This window comes from Branchiostoma floridae, chromosome 7 (genome assembly GCF_000003815.2).
Source record: "Branchiostoma floridae strain S238N-H82 chromosome 7, Bfl_VNyyK, whole genome shotgun sequence".
In the NCBI taxonomy this organism is placed as follows: Eukaryota; Metazoa; Chordata; class Leptocardii; order Amphioxiformes; family Branchiostomatidae; genus Branchiostoma; species Branchiostoma floridae.
In genome coordinates, this window is record NC_049985.1 from 3,623,152 (window position 1) to 3,638,459 (window position 15,308).

A 15,308-nucleotide genomic window follows, 5' to 3' on the forward strand; every position below is an offset into this window, starting at 1 on the left:
AATAGGTCCAACATCCGATCCACCGAATTTTTTCAGGTCCGGTTTTTCCGGACCGGTCCAATAAGAAAAAACGGTTTTGTACCGGTACCCACTCCTAGTGGTGATGAATACATCTAAATGTTTATTCTAGAAAGTCGGACATCAGAGTCCCCTATGATGGGCACTCACAACTAGGGCTGGGTACCGGTACAGAAAATTCAGGTCCAGGTCCGGTTCAGGTCCAAAGGATCAGGTTCAGGTCCGGACCTGAACCTGATGCAGTATGACTCATACCAATGGTCCATTTCACTACAAAGAGATCTGTTTGGTGGAGTATTAGACTTACACTGGCGTTTTAAAATCCTTCAACGCTAACTGCACCTGTACGATTGGCTGTAAAACTTGGTAGAAATTACTATAAACTCTACTCTACTTCACTCTTGTTATTTTCTTCCACCTGCAAGCGCCAAAACGTGTGAATGCCTGGTTAAATAATCTGTTAATTTTCTAATCGGTCCAACATCCGGTCCACCTAATTTTTTCAGGTCCGGTTTTTCTGGACCGGTCCAATAAGAAATACACTGTACCGATACCCAGCCCTACTCACAACTCCCTGTGGAATAAGAAGTTATCGGCGAAGGTGGGAACGATGGCCCTGAGTTTGGTGAGCGTCCAGCAAAAGGCTGCCGGGTAGTAGACCTCGCGGGCGCGGGTTGCCCCTCCCCGGATGATGGCGCGGGCTGTGTCGTCCACAGGCACGGTCATCTTCAGCATCTCTCGTCCCTTCTCCGTTTTCTGGAAGAAATTTGGTTTCTTGTTGGTCGGAAAGACACGTTACGGTGTCATCGTGGCGTCAATGATATGTTATAACATAATGTATCGAAGTTCTGAGTCTGCCATGGTGTTGGGTTGAAGGTTATATAATAAATCTCCTTCTACCCCAGCATATTTGATAAACATCTCTGCATAGACTATAATGAAATCCTACCACCGTGAGTTCAAAATTCAGAAGGACATGTACAATTCGCCACTTGGGATGCGGCGCGTCAGCTGTTGATATTCTTAGTCTATGACGTTATGTGCAACATTTTCAGCAATTTCAACGTCCGAATCTGGTATTCGAATATTCGACCGCGCGTATAGTATAACATAAGTAGCGTTATAACATAAATCAAATTACACGAACTCTCTATGGGTATAATAGTATGTACATACTTGTAACATTTCCTGCATCCCGTGTGTCCTGATCAAGCCGATAATTGCCAGGGTGACGGACACGTCCTGTCCGGCCTTCAGCAGTTCCACACGGAGCGAGCTGAAGAACCCGTCCAGGGCGAACTTCACCGCTGCGCCCCAGGCCAGGTTAGGGGCTGCAATCTTTGCTATAGGTACAGTAGAAACCGTTTAATTGCACACTCACTGGCAGTGTGTTTCATGCAATTATTCGGACGGTGCAACAATGCGAAGTTGGACCGCACCACTTTGGGGATTCCGTGCAATTAACAAAAGTATACCGAAAGTATCCATTTCTCAGTCCCCACACTGCACTAATAACATTCCTACAGACATTTTGATTATACACTAACAGTGTTCCTTGATATGCAGGAAATTCTCTCTCTCTCTCTATATATATATATATATACATACACACACACACACACACACACACACACATATATATATATATATATATATATATATATACAATTTCCTGCATATCAAGGAACACTAGGTGAAGACGAATCTTCATTTTCATTTCACTGAGGAAGGAAGATGGATGTCTTCCGAATCGTCTGAATAAAATATTGATATTATCCAGGAGAAGAGTTTGGACCTTCATCTATTTATCATATCCTGGATGTCTAACCTTCACAAACGTATCAAGGAACACTGTTAGTGTAGAATCAAAATGTCTGTAGGAATGTTATTAGTGTAGTGTGGGGACTGAGAAATGGATATTTTCGGTACTTCATGTCACTAAGCCCAGGCGTTGAAAGCAATACAAACTGTGATTTAGAGGGTATGAGGTAAACTCAAATCTGTCCGTGGCCCTTCTTTCGGTCTTTAAGAAGCTATCCCAAGTCGGGCAAAACCATTGGATATCAGGTGTTTTCCGTATTTTCTTTGAAATATCCAATCAGTTAACGTTGATAGTAAAGACAAAAAAGCTTTGGGCGATTTGAAACAGCGAGCAATATTTATATTTCAGCCATACCATGGGTATGGTGAAATATATTGTATTCGTAATGTTTCTTTCTTTCTCCTGTCAAATCTTTAAATCGATTCAACTCCGTCGTTCCTGGACCGAATTACTTGAAATTTGGCACAAGGGTAGAGTGGGTCAATACCCAGGTGCTTTTTTGTCATTTTTTTTCATATCTTCCTTTAAAATGATTTTATTCATGTTTTTTGTAATTTTTATGTACATTTTGCCCCCCTGTTCCCTGGTCTTACAGCCGAATGACTTAAAATTTGGTACAGAGGTGCCTTGATCATATGCCCACAAAATTCCAAAAACAATTTTGGCATACGGTACAGCAAAATGCTTAATTTTGGCATTTTTTGCCATTTTTTGCCCCAGAAATGACATTTTTTGGCTCCTATACCCCCATTTTACAACAAAATGACCTGAAATTTGGTATAAGAGTGCCGTCTACATATGCGCACATGAATTCATTGACACCTTTGGCATACGGTACAACAAAATGCTTAATTTTGGAATTTTTTGGCCATTGTTTGACCAAAAACGTACGCTTTTGGCTCCTGTTCCCTGGTCTTGTACCCAAATGACCTACATTTTGGTACATAGGTGCACTAGATATTCATTCAAATGACCCATGTATAATTTCTGGCATAAACCACTTCAAAATGATATATTTGGGTACTTTTTTAGTAATTCTCCACTGGCCAGAGGGTCAACGACCTCAAGGTCGTTGACCTCTCCCACCTGAAGACAGCATGTGCACATGTCTATATATACTAGTAACTTGATTAAAGAGGCAACCAATCACGTAGCCTGAGTCAACATCCCGAAGGGGATTGGCAGCCAATCAGTGAGCCCGGTGTTATCTGGATGAGTCCATTCTGGCACAGAGGGGGTACATATTTTTTAAATTCATCTTTGGACTGTTGATTATATAATGTCAATGGGAGTATTTTTGAACTGGACTATTTTGCAATTTTACATGGGGTGCACTGGAAGAGTCCATTCTTGCATGGAGGGGGGCATTTTTTAAAATTTGTTTATGGACTTTGGTGATTTGATATGTCAAAGTGTTTCAGTGTGGTTATTTTTTGACTGGTCAACTTTGCAATTTTACATAGGTTGTGCTGGAAGAGTCGATCCTTACATGGGGGGATTTTTAAAATCCATTTTTGGGACTTTGGTGATTACGTCCAAGTCAACACCGGTTAGCGAATGTATTTTTGGACTGCACCACTTTACATAGGGGCATCGCAAAAAGAGTCCATTCTTGCATGGGGATGTTTTCAAATTTAGTTTTAGAAAGGTGATAATTCAATATTCCATTTTAAGTGGAAGTGTTTTTGGACTGGTCTATTTTACCTTTTCATGCCTTTTTTGCTTAGTTCAACCTTGACCATGTTTTCAGTGAGAGTATTTCTGGACTGGTCTATTGTGCAAATTCACATGGGGTGCACTGGAAGAGTCCATTCTTGCACTAGGAATTTTGTAAGATTCATTTTTGGGTGTCATTAAGTGTCATTAGTGGAAGTGACTTTTAAACAAAAGTGTTCCATTTTTGCACATGGGTGATTTTGGAATAGTCTGTTGTTGCATGAGGAGGGAGATGGCTGAAATATGCTGCATTTGCTCTCAAGCAAATGTCGGCCTTTCTAGTGCTTATTAACATTGCGCAGATCAAATTATCGATGTTGTTGAAACAAGGGCTTAATAAGCAATGTCGATGTAGGTTAGACATCCAGGTAATAAGATACACCACAAAGTAGTAACTCAAGCAACCGGATATGGTTTTGGAAACACAGTAGACAACTACTAACTTTAAAACCATATCCAGTTGCTTGAGTAACTACTTTTTGGTGTATCTTATTACCTGGATGTCTAACCTACGTCGACATTGCTTATTAAGCCCTTGTTTCAACAACATCGATAATTGACCTGCGCAATGTTTGTAATGTTGAGTAGCGTCTGCGGAATAGTTACCACCGAGAGCAGTCATGACCACGATGTGCCCGCTACTCTCCTTCAGCAGAGGCAGGGCCAGCGAGGCCAGTCGCACGTAACTGACCAGGTTGATGTTTAACACGTCCACGAGGAAGTCCATATCAGGGTCCTCGTCCCAAGGCTGTAACTTCTTAAAGTCACGAGTACTCCTGACGCTTGTACCTACGTGGTTCAGGACTAAATAGTCAAGGCGTCCTGAAAATTGAATCATGATGAAAAAGAATAAAAATCCACGGATATATCATGTGTTATCTAACTTTCAATCGTGTTTTTTTGTGTGTGTATTTATGTGTTTGAATGCTACCTATAGCCTTTGAAGAAAGACTGATTGCAGCTGCAGAGTATCTACGACCACTGCAGCAGCAGGACACAGTGGACTACTACTAATGCCTTTGTGTGTGTCACTTTGTGTGTGTGTGTGTAGCCTGTGTGTATGTGAGTGTATGTATGTGTGTGTTTTTATGTGTCTGTGTGTGTGTGTCTGTGTGTGTGAGTGGCATTTAGATAGATATGTTGTAAGTCACACATATATAATTAATTTGCTCTGATGAAACCCCATTTCTACCGAATTTCTCCTTGGCTGTTTGAATGGTTCTCTCACAGTCCTCCGCCTTCCCCATGTCCCCGGCCACGTAGTGCGCCTCCTGGGCTCCCAGAGACACGGCCTTCGCCACGACCTGGGGGGAACATCACTGCAAGTCAAACTTACAGTTCAGTCGGATCGTTTTGCATCAATGTCACTGTATGTCACACGATAAGACGTAACTATGAGCGTAGGCAACTTGTAGTCTTTTTTGGTACGGTACCCAGCTATTGTTATTGGCGAAGTCTTGTCAAAATGATTCGAGTGTTTGCCCCAAAAGGCACTAGGTTCGAATCCCTTGATGTGCCACCGATGTTGGCTTCCTTAAGAAAGGCACTCAACACGACTTTCTCCCCACGTCATCGACTTTGTTTGTGGAGGTAGAAGGAAAGGGATGGGTTCCGCCTTCCAATACCATGCCCTTTTTTGGGGGAATTCTCCTGTCGATTTGACAGATGAGGAGGCAGACTTGGCGAAGTTGCAGCATGTTCGGATCGAGACCGAGAGGTTGCGGGTTCGAATCCGGCTGCCGTGTCACCGACCTTGTGCCCTTGGGAAAGGCACTTTACACGACTTTCCTCACTTAACTCAGGTGTAAATGAGTATCTAGCTGCGGCTAGTGGCCTTGGCGGGGCTTTGTGGCCGAGACAGGCCTTAGGGGCACCATGCCCTAGACACAGTGGATAACAATTCACTACCCCTAATCTCCAAGCAGATCCTACGGTAGCATTAGATAGTATCAAAAGCCGGCAGAGGAGTGAAGCCGGCTTAGGAGTGTGTTTCGCTACCGGGGAAATGTACACCTCTTGGCTGAATATCTCCTGGCCAGTTTGGTACTATCTTATGCCATTGTAGGATCTGCTTGGAGATTACACTACCCCTACGGATTCATAGAATGATATGGGGCTACCTAAATTAACAACCATATTCCATATGACAAGATGCGACAGTCAGCATTCGCGCTTTTATCCCTAACCGATTTATCCTTGCCAACATAAATCACACCACCTCCTTCAGTCTGTTCTCCCGCCTGGCTGTGATGAGGATCTTTGCTCCCAGCCGGGCGTACTGGTACGCCATCTCTTCGCCGATGCCGGTACTGCAGCCCGTGATGACAACTGTTGCACCGCGTATTGTCTCTGGGGACAAGCATCATATCACATATCATATCATATCATATCATATCATGTCATGTCATGTCATGTCATATCATGTCATGTCATGTCATGTCATGTCATGTCATATCATATCATATCATATGATGTCATGTCATGTCATGTCATGCCATGTCATGTCATGTCATATCATATATCATATCATATCATATCATATATCACATCACATCATGTCATATCATTTAATAAAAAAGACTGTTACAGTAATACTGTATAGCATGTGATAAATCGCTTTCGTTCTTCGCTCGTTCTTTTCTTACATTCGCAGTTCGTTCTGGTTTGATCGTAGCTCTTTGGATATGCCTATAATACGTGAGTTCGGTCAGAGCCATATGTGGTGTCTGTTGTACTGAATGAGTATCCTCTACTCAAGTGTGTACTCCGAGACACTCTCGATATCTGGCACTCTGGTATACGCACCATGACGGAAGTTTCCCTCAACAGTACATTTATGTGTACTTGATCGTAGTACGCGATGCCATGCGGTCTGGGTTTCTATTATGCTAAAGGTACCATGTACAAATAAACCAAAGTTCAAAGTCCAACGTCAAATAGCTATAATAGAGCAGAACTGTTTGCCAATAAGTGTAGTAGGGACCCAGCACGAGATAGCTTTGACGATGTTGTTAAAGTGTGAAAGGTCTGATTTGATTTGATTTAATTTACAGGTCGTTCAGTGTAACGCTAATTCAACCACCTGCTGTCGTGTACCGTTCAAAGTTTGTGTGTTACGAAGAAAGGCGGTTATACCAGTTATATAATACAGATACACATAAAGTAAAGCAGTACCAAACGGGCCTCGGACGAGCATCCCAGAGAAGATCTGATGGTTAAAAGTAAAGGTTAGAGTACTAAGAAAGAACGGATTTCTTGAGTTAATATCTAAATCAAATTCCAAGTATTCCAAGTATTTGGAAGTGCCTACTTGCATTGCTTTGCAAGCAAAGTAAGATAGTGTTACAAGATTTGCATCATTGTAAACTAGAGTTTCTTTGTTGATTTTTACCTGGATCGAAGCCATCGTAGTTCCAGTAGACCCCGATCCCCACAGCAGCCAACACTACCACAAGACTGGCCCACGCTAGACGAGACATGATTTCGAATTTAGCGAGCAGCTACTGGTGTTTCAAGCTTCACGAGAGGGGTCACCCCAAGGTCAAAGGCATCTCTTCCGCGTCTCGTTCCCAGGTGCAATTACTCGTACAGGTGTTAAATACAGTAAATGCATTTAATTTCGCGGTAGCTGAGGCTGTTCGCGGTGGTTTTAAGTTCGCGTTGGCGCCATACTCTGTAGTCTCATAGTATAATCGACAAATTTTCGCGGTGGTTTTAAGTTAGCGGTGTAGCGGTCACCGCGAAAACCGTGAACATTAAACCACCGTGAACATTTCTGCATTAAAGTTATAAATCCACGCACATTCCAGAATTAAGTTGTTAGACACCGCGAGATGGTTCCAGTAAAGCGGTAACATCAACTCTCATATTTCCACTGGGTGCCAATATCATAATACTGCGGGAGTGCCGCATTAAAAAAAAACGTTGTTATAGAGGCCTTCCTAATATATTGTCTTGAATCGTCATCATCATCGTCTTCATCATCATTATTATCATCGTCTTCCCTGGCGGGCGGGATGCACAACGTCTTGAAGACCTAAACATCGGAAGTGTATATACCTCCTGCTGGCAGGATTACTGATGCTGTATTGGTTGGTACATCTCTTTAATTCAAATCGCCTTAATGCATTTTCTCATGTGGTGGCATTATAGAAATCCCTGGCCCATAGGCCGAAAACTGTGTTCTGCTACCTTGAGACGGTTTCCGAGACAATAAGATTGTGGTTCAAACGCGCCACTAGTGAAGTTAGAGTAGAGCTGCATCTATTTCCAGTTTGTCAGGGACGCTTGCCTCGCTCGCGGGAACCGCTAAGTGGCGCTGCGCCACGGTGTACTGCTACCTTGACAACAGGTGTTTCCTGGGAACGAGATGCGGAAGTGCTTCTTTCAACTTTGGGCTTGACTTTGTGCCTTGTGCGTTCCCCGTCTCCTGCGAACCTCGTGTCTCGTGCGAGCTGCTTGACTTACTAGTACTATCGAGAGAATGGGGCGTCTAGCGTGGATCAGTCTTGTGGTAGTGTTGGCAGCGGTGGGGACTGGAGTCTACTGGAGCTACGATGACTTCGATCCAGGTAAAAATCAACATACTATAACCTTAACTATAGTCTTGACCTAGTTTACAGTGTAGCAAGACTTGCAACACTAACGTTATCTACATTCATTCCGGTGATTCCCCGTGTAAGAGTGGGGTTCAAGCGCTGCCAAACTTACCATGCCAACGGACCTGACCCTTTTGGCGTAACGGTTCAGCGCGTTGGGTTTGTGATCTGCCGGCCCTGACGGTTCGGATCCCGGGAGCCAGGAGACTGTTTCCTACTCACTTCTTACGCCTGTGACGCGATACGTGTTGGTAGGCACGTGCTGCATTTGGCAATACTTGAAACGACCTCAGGAATAGGGCAACTTTGATATTAAATAAATTATTACTAAGTTGTTACCTCCGGAAAGGAGTTGCTCCTCCGATGGAGGTATTGTTCTTGGTTTTGTTTTGTATTTTCGCACCTGTAACTCAAGATCCTTTTAATGGATTTGTATGTACATTTTTTTGTATTTTGGTACGTGGGTAGTTTAATCTTGAGGTTCCGAAGGAACACATCACTTTTGGGCCCCTAGCATTATTTTCAGGTACTGTGGCATTACAGACCAAGAACACATTCATGACAGTATCTGTATCTGTATCTGTATGTATATAGCCGGTGTAACCGCCCTTCGGCGTAACACACCAGCTTCGCAGGCACGCGGTGCGGTAGCAGCTGGTTATATTACACTGAACGATCCGTCACACCTAACTTCTGCACATCTAGTGGGTATAGTAGTGGGTATATATGTCCTTTACTGTATTTGGTGGCGATGAGTCCCACTCTACCTACGATCATAGCTCTTTGACTGTATCTCCTGTACATTACACCTTGAACCTCGGTAACACGCGATGATTGAAAGTTAATCATTTGCTTGTTCAAAAGAACATCACGTAGATATGGGAAGCAACTAACTCTTACTCTCTGTGAGATAGAAACTACAAGCTGCACAGAATTACAATGCCATGAGCACTGATAGTTGAATCATACTAAGAAAAGTGACGTCTTTGTCTTTTATTTTCAGAATCTCTGCGGGGGGCAACTGTTGTCATCACGGGCTGCAGTACCGGTATCGGCGAAGAGATGGCGTACCAGTACGCCCGGCTGGGAGCAAAGATCCTCATCACAGCCAGGAGGGAGAACAGGCTGAAGGAGGTGGGGATGAAGGACACTGTTTAAAGTGTTTTGGAAAGTATTCTTTGTAGCACCTGCATCAGTTGGTACGTGTGATGTTGAATTTCATAATAAATCGTTAAATATAAATATGACGCTACACCCAGAATTGACATTGCTACTAGACAACTGTAAATTTGACAAAATGATGTTTAGCACCTGAGCCAGTTGGCAAGTGTGACGTCGAATTTCATGTTTATATTATAAATTGTTGAATACATATATGACTGCAGTATATGGTCCAACTGGGTAACTTCCCATTATTGCGCACGCCGGATAATCCATGAAATACGCTGGCAAATAGGGTGTGCAATTACACAGCTTCTACTGTACTAGACTTTAAATATAACTTCCCATTATTGCGCACGCCGGATAATCCATGAAATACGCTGGCAAATAGGGTGTGCAATTACATGGCTTCTACTGTACTAGACTGTAACTTTGACCAAATAATGTTTCCCCTAGGTGGTAGCGAAGGCTGTGTCTCTGGGAGCCCAGGAGGCGCACTACGTGGCCGGGGACATGGGGAAGGCGGAGGATTGTGAGAGAACCATTCAAACAGCCAAGGAGAAATTCGGTAGAAATGGGATTTTAATCATCCGACGAAAACACTATGCATTTTCGTCACAACCAAAGCATATTCATAATCTGTATTCGATTGCAGCACATTTCATGAAGGTAAAAATGGCACTGTGGGTCCACCTTCGTATTGGTTGCTTTTATGTTTCATCCATCACAAATGGAGGTGTTGTTTTTAGTCTGTATATTTGTTTGTCGTGGTGTGTGTTCATAGTTATTTGAGTGACAGGATGTGAGGTGGAAGATGAGGTAACCAAAGACTGGCAGGATCGGAAGGTTGGCTTAGTCCAGGTCCAAAGTTGGAAATACTAATATTTAGACAGACTAATGAATCGACCAAGAAATTCACAAAGACTCGGTAGTATGAGATCTTCACCAAACGGCCGTTACAATTGGATATGATTTTCGAAACGGTCAGACGTTTCAGGTAGCACACACTACATTTTGTCAGCATAACATGAAACATCTGACTAATTCCAAAATCATATCCAGTTACTAGAGTAACGGTAACTGCTATTTGGCACATCTTATTACCTGGATGTCTAACCTTCGTCAATGTATGAGATCTTCAGTTTTTGTTCATAAGTGATTTTTTTCAGGACGTCTTGACTATCTAGTCCTGAACCACGACGGGTCAAGTGTCAAAAACCTTCACGAGAAGTTCGGCAAGGAAGAGTCTTGGGACGACGACCCTGACATGGACTTCTTCGTGGACTACTTGAAGATCAACCTGGTCAGTTACGTGCGGCTGGCCTCGCTGGCCCTGCCTCTGCTGAAGGAGAGTAGCGGGCATGTTGTGGTCATGTCGGGTATTCATGGTAAGTCGCACGATCAACTGTCTTCTACTGCTACTACAGTTAAAAGTTGCCCGTACATCTGTGTAGTTGCTTAGGGGTGGCGCCCATCTCCATTTCTGTAGCCCTTGGGCTTCACATCTGTGCAAGTCACTACAGCAGGGGGCTGGTCCGTGTAGTGGTGGTAGTGGTGTGTGTTCAACTTCCATACTCTTTCCCAGATGCTGAGTGCTATTAAAGCAGAGAGAGCAGCATGTACCATTTTTTAAGTCTTTGGTATGTCTCGGCCGGGGATCGAACTCACGACCTACCAAATGCAAGACAAACACTCTACCCACTCAGCCATTGCAGTACTACAGTAGAAGCCATTTAATTGCACACCCCATTTGCCAGCGCATTTTCTGCAGTTATCTGGGTGATACAACAATGCTTCTGTGCAATTAACAGAAGCGTGAGGTAATTCGTTGTGCAATGAATTTGCTTCTACTGAACCGCACTTACCAAAAAGTCTAGAGACCCTCTTTTTCATCCAGCTGACACATCCAGCTGCAAAAACGCACAAATATTATGAAATTTGCACGAATCACTATGTGATTCACACAAACCTTATGAGATTTGAACGATCCTTACGCGAAATTGCGCAACCACAAATGCTTAGGCACCCCTGGCTGTAGTTGCCATTGACCAAATAGAGAACAAATAGAAAACACCATCCCTGACCCTGGTGCTGAAACCACCATCCTTGTCTCTGGTATCGGATGTATCTGTTTGGCCAGTTTCTACTACTTGTATTTGTCCAGCAATCCATGGAGCCTGGCAGAGGCTACATGTAGCTACTTTGTTGCACCAAGGGGCTTTCAACTGTTAACTCAGACAGTTTGTTAAGTTTATGAGTAAACTTATAGCATTACACATTCTCGAAAATCAAAAAACAAAAAGTCTAGAGGCCCTCTTTTTTATCCAGCTGACACATCTGCTTGGAGACCAATCTCTGACCTTGTTTGTCGTTTGTAGGAAAAGTTCCGTTTCCCACCCTGGCCTGGGGCGCAGCGGTGAAGTTCGGCCTGGACGGGTTCTTCAGCTCGCTCCGTGTGGAACTGATAAAGGCGGGGCAGGACGTGTCCGTCACTCTCGCCCTGGTGGGGTTCATACGTACACCGATGGCAGAGAAAATGTATGAGGTACGGTAGAACAGTCGAAGGAAGTTATCATACCTTGCTAGTCACCATAACAGTAGGGTTACACCAATCTCTTGGTTCTTGGATAAGATAAGTTTGTTTGTTTAACCCTTTGTTTATTCATAAAAGCTCAAATCAGGGAAGAGGCAAGGGTCAGTCAACGTATATATAATACAGAGATACAGTTTAAAGTCCTAATGATGCGCAGCAAGTGGACATGGTAAAAGTGTCATGATGGTAAAACCTGAAAAATGTAGGGTCGGTAGGTAGGGAATCTCTGTTTTCGTTTTTTGACTGAAGTGATCCAGCAGTTATAGTTCAGGTCAATATAAATCAGAACTGCTTCAGGACACAAAACTAAAATTGTCCCTTGCCAGCAGTCGACCTCAATAAAGGCTTAAGATCCAGCGTTAAATGTACAATAGGGTAAGTCAGGATACCAGAGACACAACAGTTTGTCTTAGTCCTAACTTAACTAACACACATAGTCCATGCTAAGAAATAAAACACATCACATGTCAATTTCTTCCAGAATAAGGAGGGTGGACAGGCGATGCTCGACATGGCCGCGCCCATGGACCAGACAGTCCAGGCCATCATCCACGCTGGAGCGACCCGCGCCCGCGAGGTCTACTACCCGGCAGGGATGGTTTGGACCTTCGCGAAACTCAGGGCCTTCGCTCCTGGCCTTGTGGACATCCTTCTAACAAAGATGGAAATGTAAAATTTGCTGCTTTTTAGCCTCTACCAGGCTCTGTGGACTGCTGGACAAATAGTTGACGTTGACCAAATAGAGCGAGTAGTAAGTAATAGTATGCAAGAGAAGTCGGACGGAACACCTGTTCTACACTGTCCTTAGGGTCCAATAGGCAATTTTGGAGTTTGCATTTCCTTGGATCACAAAGGCTACTTACATCGCAGAGGGATGTACTTCATTTCTGCCAACATCTGAACATGTTCTAACATTTAACGCTTTTGTGCACCATTTTGAAGGCCTTTTTCAAAAGGGTATCACGCATGTTTGAGCATGTTAACAGAAATGATGAATGTGATCATCCCTGCTCCTAATGCTGAAAACACTGTCCCTGGTGCTGAAAACGCCATCCCTGTCCCTAGTGCTGAAAACACCATCCTTGTCTCTGGTATTGGACGTATGGCTGTCCGACTTTGCTAGCATACTATTCACTCTTTTTGGCCAGTTTCTACTATTTGTCCAGCGATCCATGGAGCCTGGCATAGGCTAGCTACTTCCACCAAGGGGCTTTCAACTTTTAACTCACAGACAGTTTGTAAAGTTTATGAGTAAACTTTGAGCATTACACATCCTCTACCATAGTGTGGCATCTCGTAATGTTTTTATATTTCAGCCATACATAGTATGGTGAAATATATTGTATTCGTAATGTTTCTTTCTTTCTTTCTCCTGTCAAATCTTCAAAGTGATTCATCTCCGCCGTTCCTGGACCGAATGACCTGAAATTCGGCACAGGGGTAGAGTGGGCCAATACCTTGATGCTTTTTTTCCCATTTTTTTCATATCTGCCTCTAAAATGATTTTATTGAGATTTTTTGGTCAATTTTAGACCAAAACTGTATATTTTGGCCCCTGTACCCTGGTATTACAACCAAATGAGCTGAAATTTGACAGAGATGTGCCTTGATAATGCCCCCATATAAATTCGATAACACTTTTGGTGTACAGTACAACAAAATGCTTATTTTTGCGATTTTTCGACCAATTTTTGACCAAAAAAGGACACTTTTGGCCCCTGTACCCTGGTATTACAACCAAATGAGCTGAAATTTGACAGAGATGTGCCTTGATAATACCCTCATATAAATTCAATAACACTTTTGGTGTACAGTACAACAAAATGCTTATTTTTGCGATTTTTTGACCAATTTTTGACCAAAAAAGGACACTTTTGGCTCCTGTACCTTGGTATTGCAACCGAATGAGCTGAAATTTGACACAGATGTGCCTTAATAATCCCTTCATATAAATTCAATAACACTTTTGGTGTACAGTGCAACAAAATGCTTATTTTTGCGATTTTTGGCCAATTTTTGACCAAAAAAGGACACTTTTGGCTCCTGTACCCTGGTATTACAATTAAATGACCTGAAATTTGGTATAGATAGGCATTAGATACTTGGTAACAAGATTCAAGTAAAATTTTTGACATAAACAACTTTAAAATGATTAATTTTGGCACTTTTCTGAGGGGAAATTTGTTTTCTTTTGGCCTCCTGACGTGACCTTCCGTGACCCCGCACAGAGCCACACCTGTGCGCGTCAGCCGGAGAGTTAATTGAATCAAAGACCTAGCCCATCAGCGAAGAGGAGGCCAAAGGCTAATTAATATTCATAAGCAGGGCCTCATGATCCCATATATAGCAGTGTTCCCGCCAGGGGGAGCGAAGCCCGCCTAAGGCTCTCGCATTTTAGACTATTCAGAAGGCTTTATATTGTATCAGTTCTTAGGGGCATATCTATGATAATCGCAGCAGTCACTTAACTTCTCTTCAGGAGTTTAGCGTAACACTATTTCAGGTCAAACCGTCAAAGGCAACTAAAAACAAACTTTAACGTTACAGAGTTCAACAGTACTTATAACTTGTTATCCGAAGTTGAAACGCTAGCGATGGTATTTTCGCTGCGCTGTTAGCTCCGTGCGACTGTTGTTGACGGTCTTATAACGGTATATTTTGCACCCCTGTACCCTGGTATGAGTAAAATTTGGTATAGATAGGCATAAGATAGTTGGTAAAATGATCCAAGTAAAATTTTTGGCATAAAGTACTGTAAAAGGCTTAATTACAGCACTTTTTTAAGGGGAAATTGGTTTTCTTTCGTTCTCCCTGCCATGACCTTTCGGACGTTCACCCCACAGAGCCGACATCTGCACCTGCGTCTAGCCGGCAGGAAGAGTTAATTCAATTAATGGTTCAGCCAATCAGCGAAGAGGAAAGCGAAGGCTAATTAATATTCATAAGCGGGACCACACAATACGTTAACTTGAAGACTCAGGCCGTACAGACTTCTCGCCAGGATTTTTTCAAAGCGTCGGACAGGGGTCCGGGGGCCGCCGAATGTCCCTGGCGGGGTCCAGGGGCAGGGCCACTGTGGGGGGGGGGGGGGGGTGGCAAGTGGGCGGAAACTCTTGCATTTTAGACTATTGAGAAGGCTTCTTTTATCAGTTTTTTTAGGGCCATATCTACGATAATCGTAGCAGTCACTTACTTCTCTTCAGCAGTTTGACTTTAAAATATTTCGGGTCAAAGCTTCAAAGACAACTAAAACCTCATAAACAACAAACTTTACTTAGCTCAAAAGTATACAAAAATATTGTACGGGTTGCCATCCTTAGTTGAAGCGCTTATTTATAGCGCTAGTATCTTCGCTGCGCCGTTAGCCGCCGAGCGACTTTTGTTGACGGTCTGATATCCC

General features: G+C 43.2%; 2 protein-coding genes across 2 annotated transcripts; one reads left to right on the forward strand and one right to left on the reverse strand.

The window, feature by feature from the left end:
• Positions 1–7,084, reverse strand: LOC118419756 (hydroxysteroid 11-beta-dehydrogenase 1-like protein). The gene is made up of 7 exons (XM_035826331.1): positions 6,948–7,084; positions 5,775–5,905; positions 4,749–4,860; positions 4,163–4,378; positions 1,195–1,361; positions 589–774; positions 1–170 (listed from the first exon to the last, which is right to left on the reverse strand). The coding sequence occupies exons 1-7, from the start codon at positions 7,033–7,035 to the stop codon at positions 165–167; spliced, it is 906 nt and encodes a 301-aa protein (XP_035682224.1). The 5' UTR covers positions 7,036–7,084; the 3' UTR covers positions 1–164.
• Positions 7,085–7,911: 827 nt separating this feature from the next.
• On the forward strand, positions 7,912–13,181 carry LOC118419492 (hydroxysteroid 11-beta-dehydrogenase 1-like protein A). The gene is made up of 6 exons (XM_035825897.1): positions 7,912–8,127; positions 9,158–9,288; positions 9,772–9,883; positions 10,485–10,703; positions 11,694–11,860; positions 12,390–13,181. The coding sequence occupies exons 1-6, from the start codon at positions 8,040–8,042 to the stop codon at positions 12,579–12,581; spliced, it is 909 nt and encodes a 302-aa protein (XP_035681790.1). The 5' UTR covers positions 7,912–8,039; the 3' UTR covers positions 12,582–13,181.
• Positions 13,182–15,308: the final 2,127 nt, after the last annotated feature.

Bases quoted from the DNA above. Each gene is read 5' to 3' on its own strand.
- LOC118419756 (XM_035826331.1), bottom strand. From the start codon at position 7,035: ATGTCTCGTCTAGCGTGGGCCAGTCTTGTGGTAGTGTTGGCTGCTGTG. The intron at 4,379-4,748 runs GTAGAAATGGGG...TTCAATTTTCAG, and splicing joins AACAGCCAAGGAGAAATTCG to GACGCCTTGACTATTTAGTC. The intron at 775-1,194 runs GTATGTACATAC...AATTTCTTCCAG, and splicing joins GGATGCAGGAAATGTTACAA to AAAACGGAGAAGGGACGAGA.
- LOC118419492 (XM_035825897.1), top strand. From the start codon at position 8,040: ATGGGGCGTCTAGCGTGGATCAGTCTTGTGGTAGTGTTGGCAGCGGTG. The intron at 8,128-9,157 runs GTAAAAATCAAC...TTTTATTTTCAG, and splicing joins CTACGATGACTTCGATCCAG to AATCTCTGCGGGGGGCAACT. The intron at 9,289-9,771 runs GTGGGGATGAAG...TGTTTCCCCTAG, and splicing joins GGGAGAACAGGCTGAAGGAG to GTGGTAGCGAAGGCTGTGTC.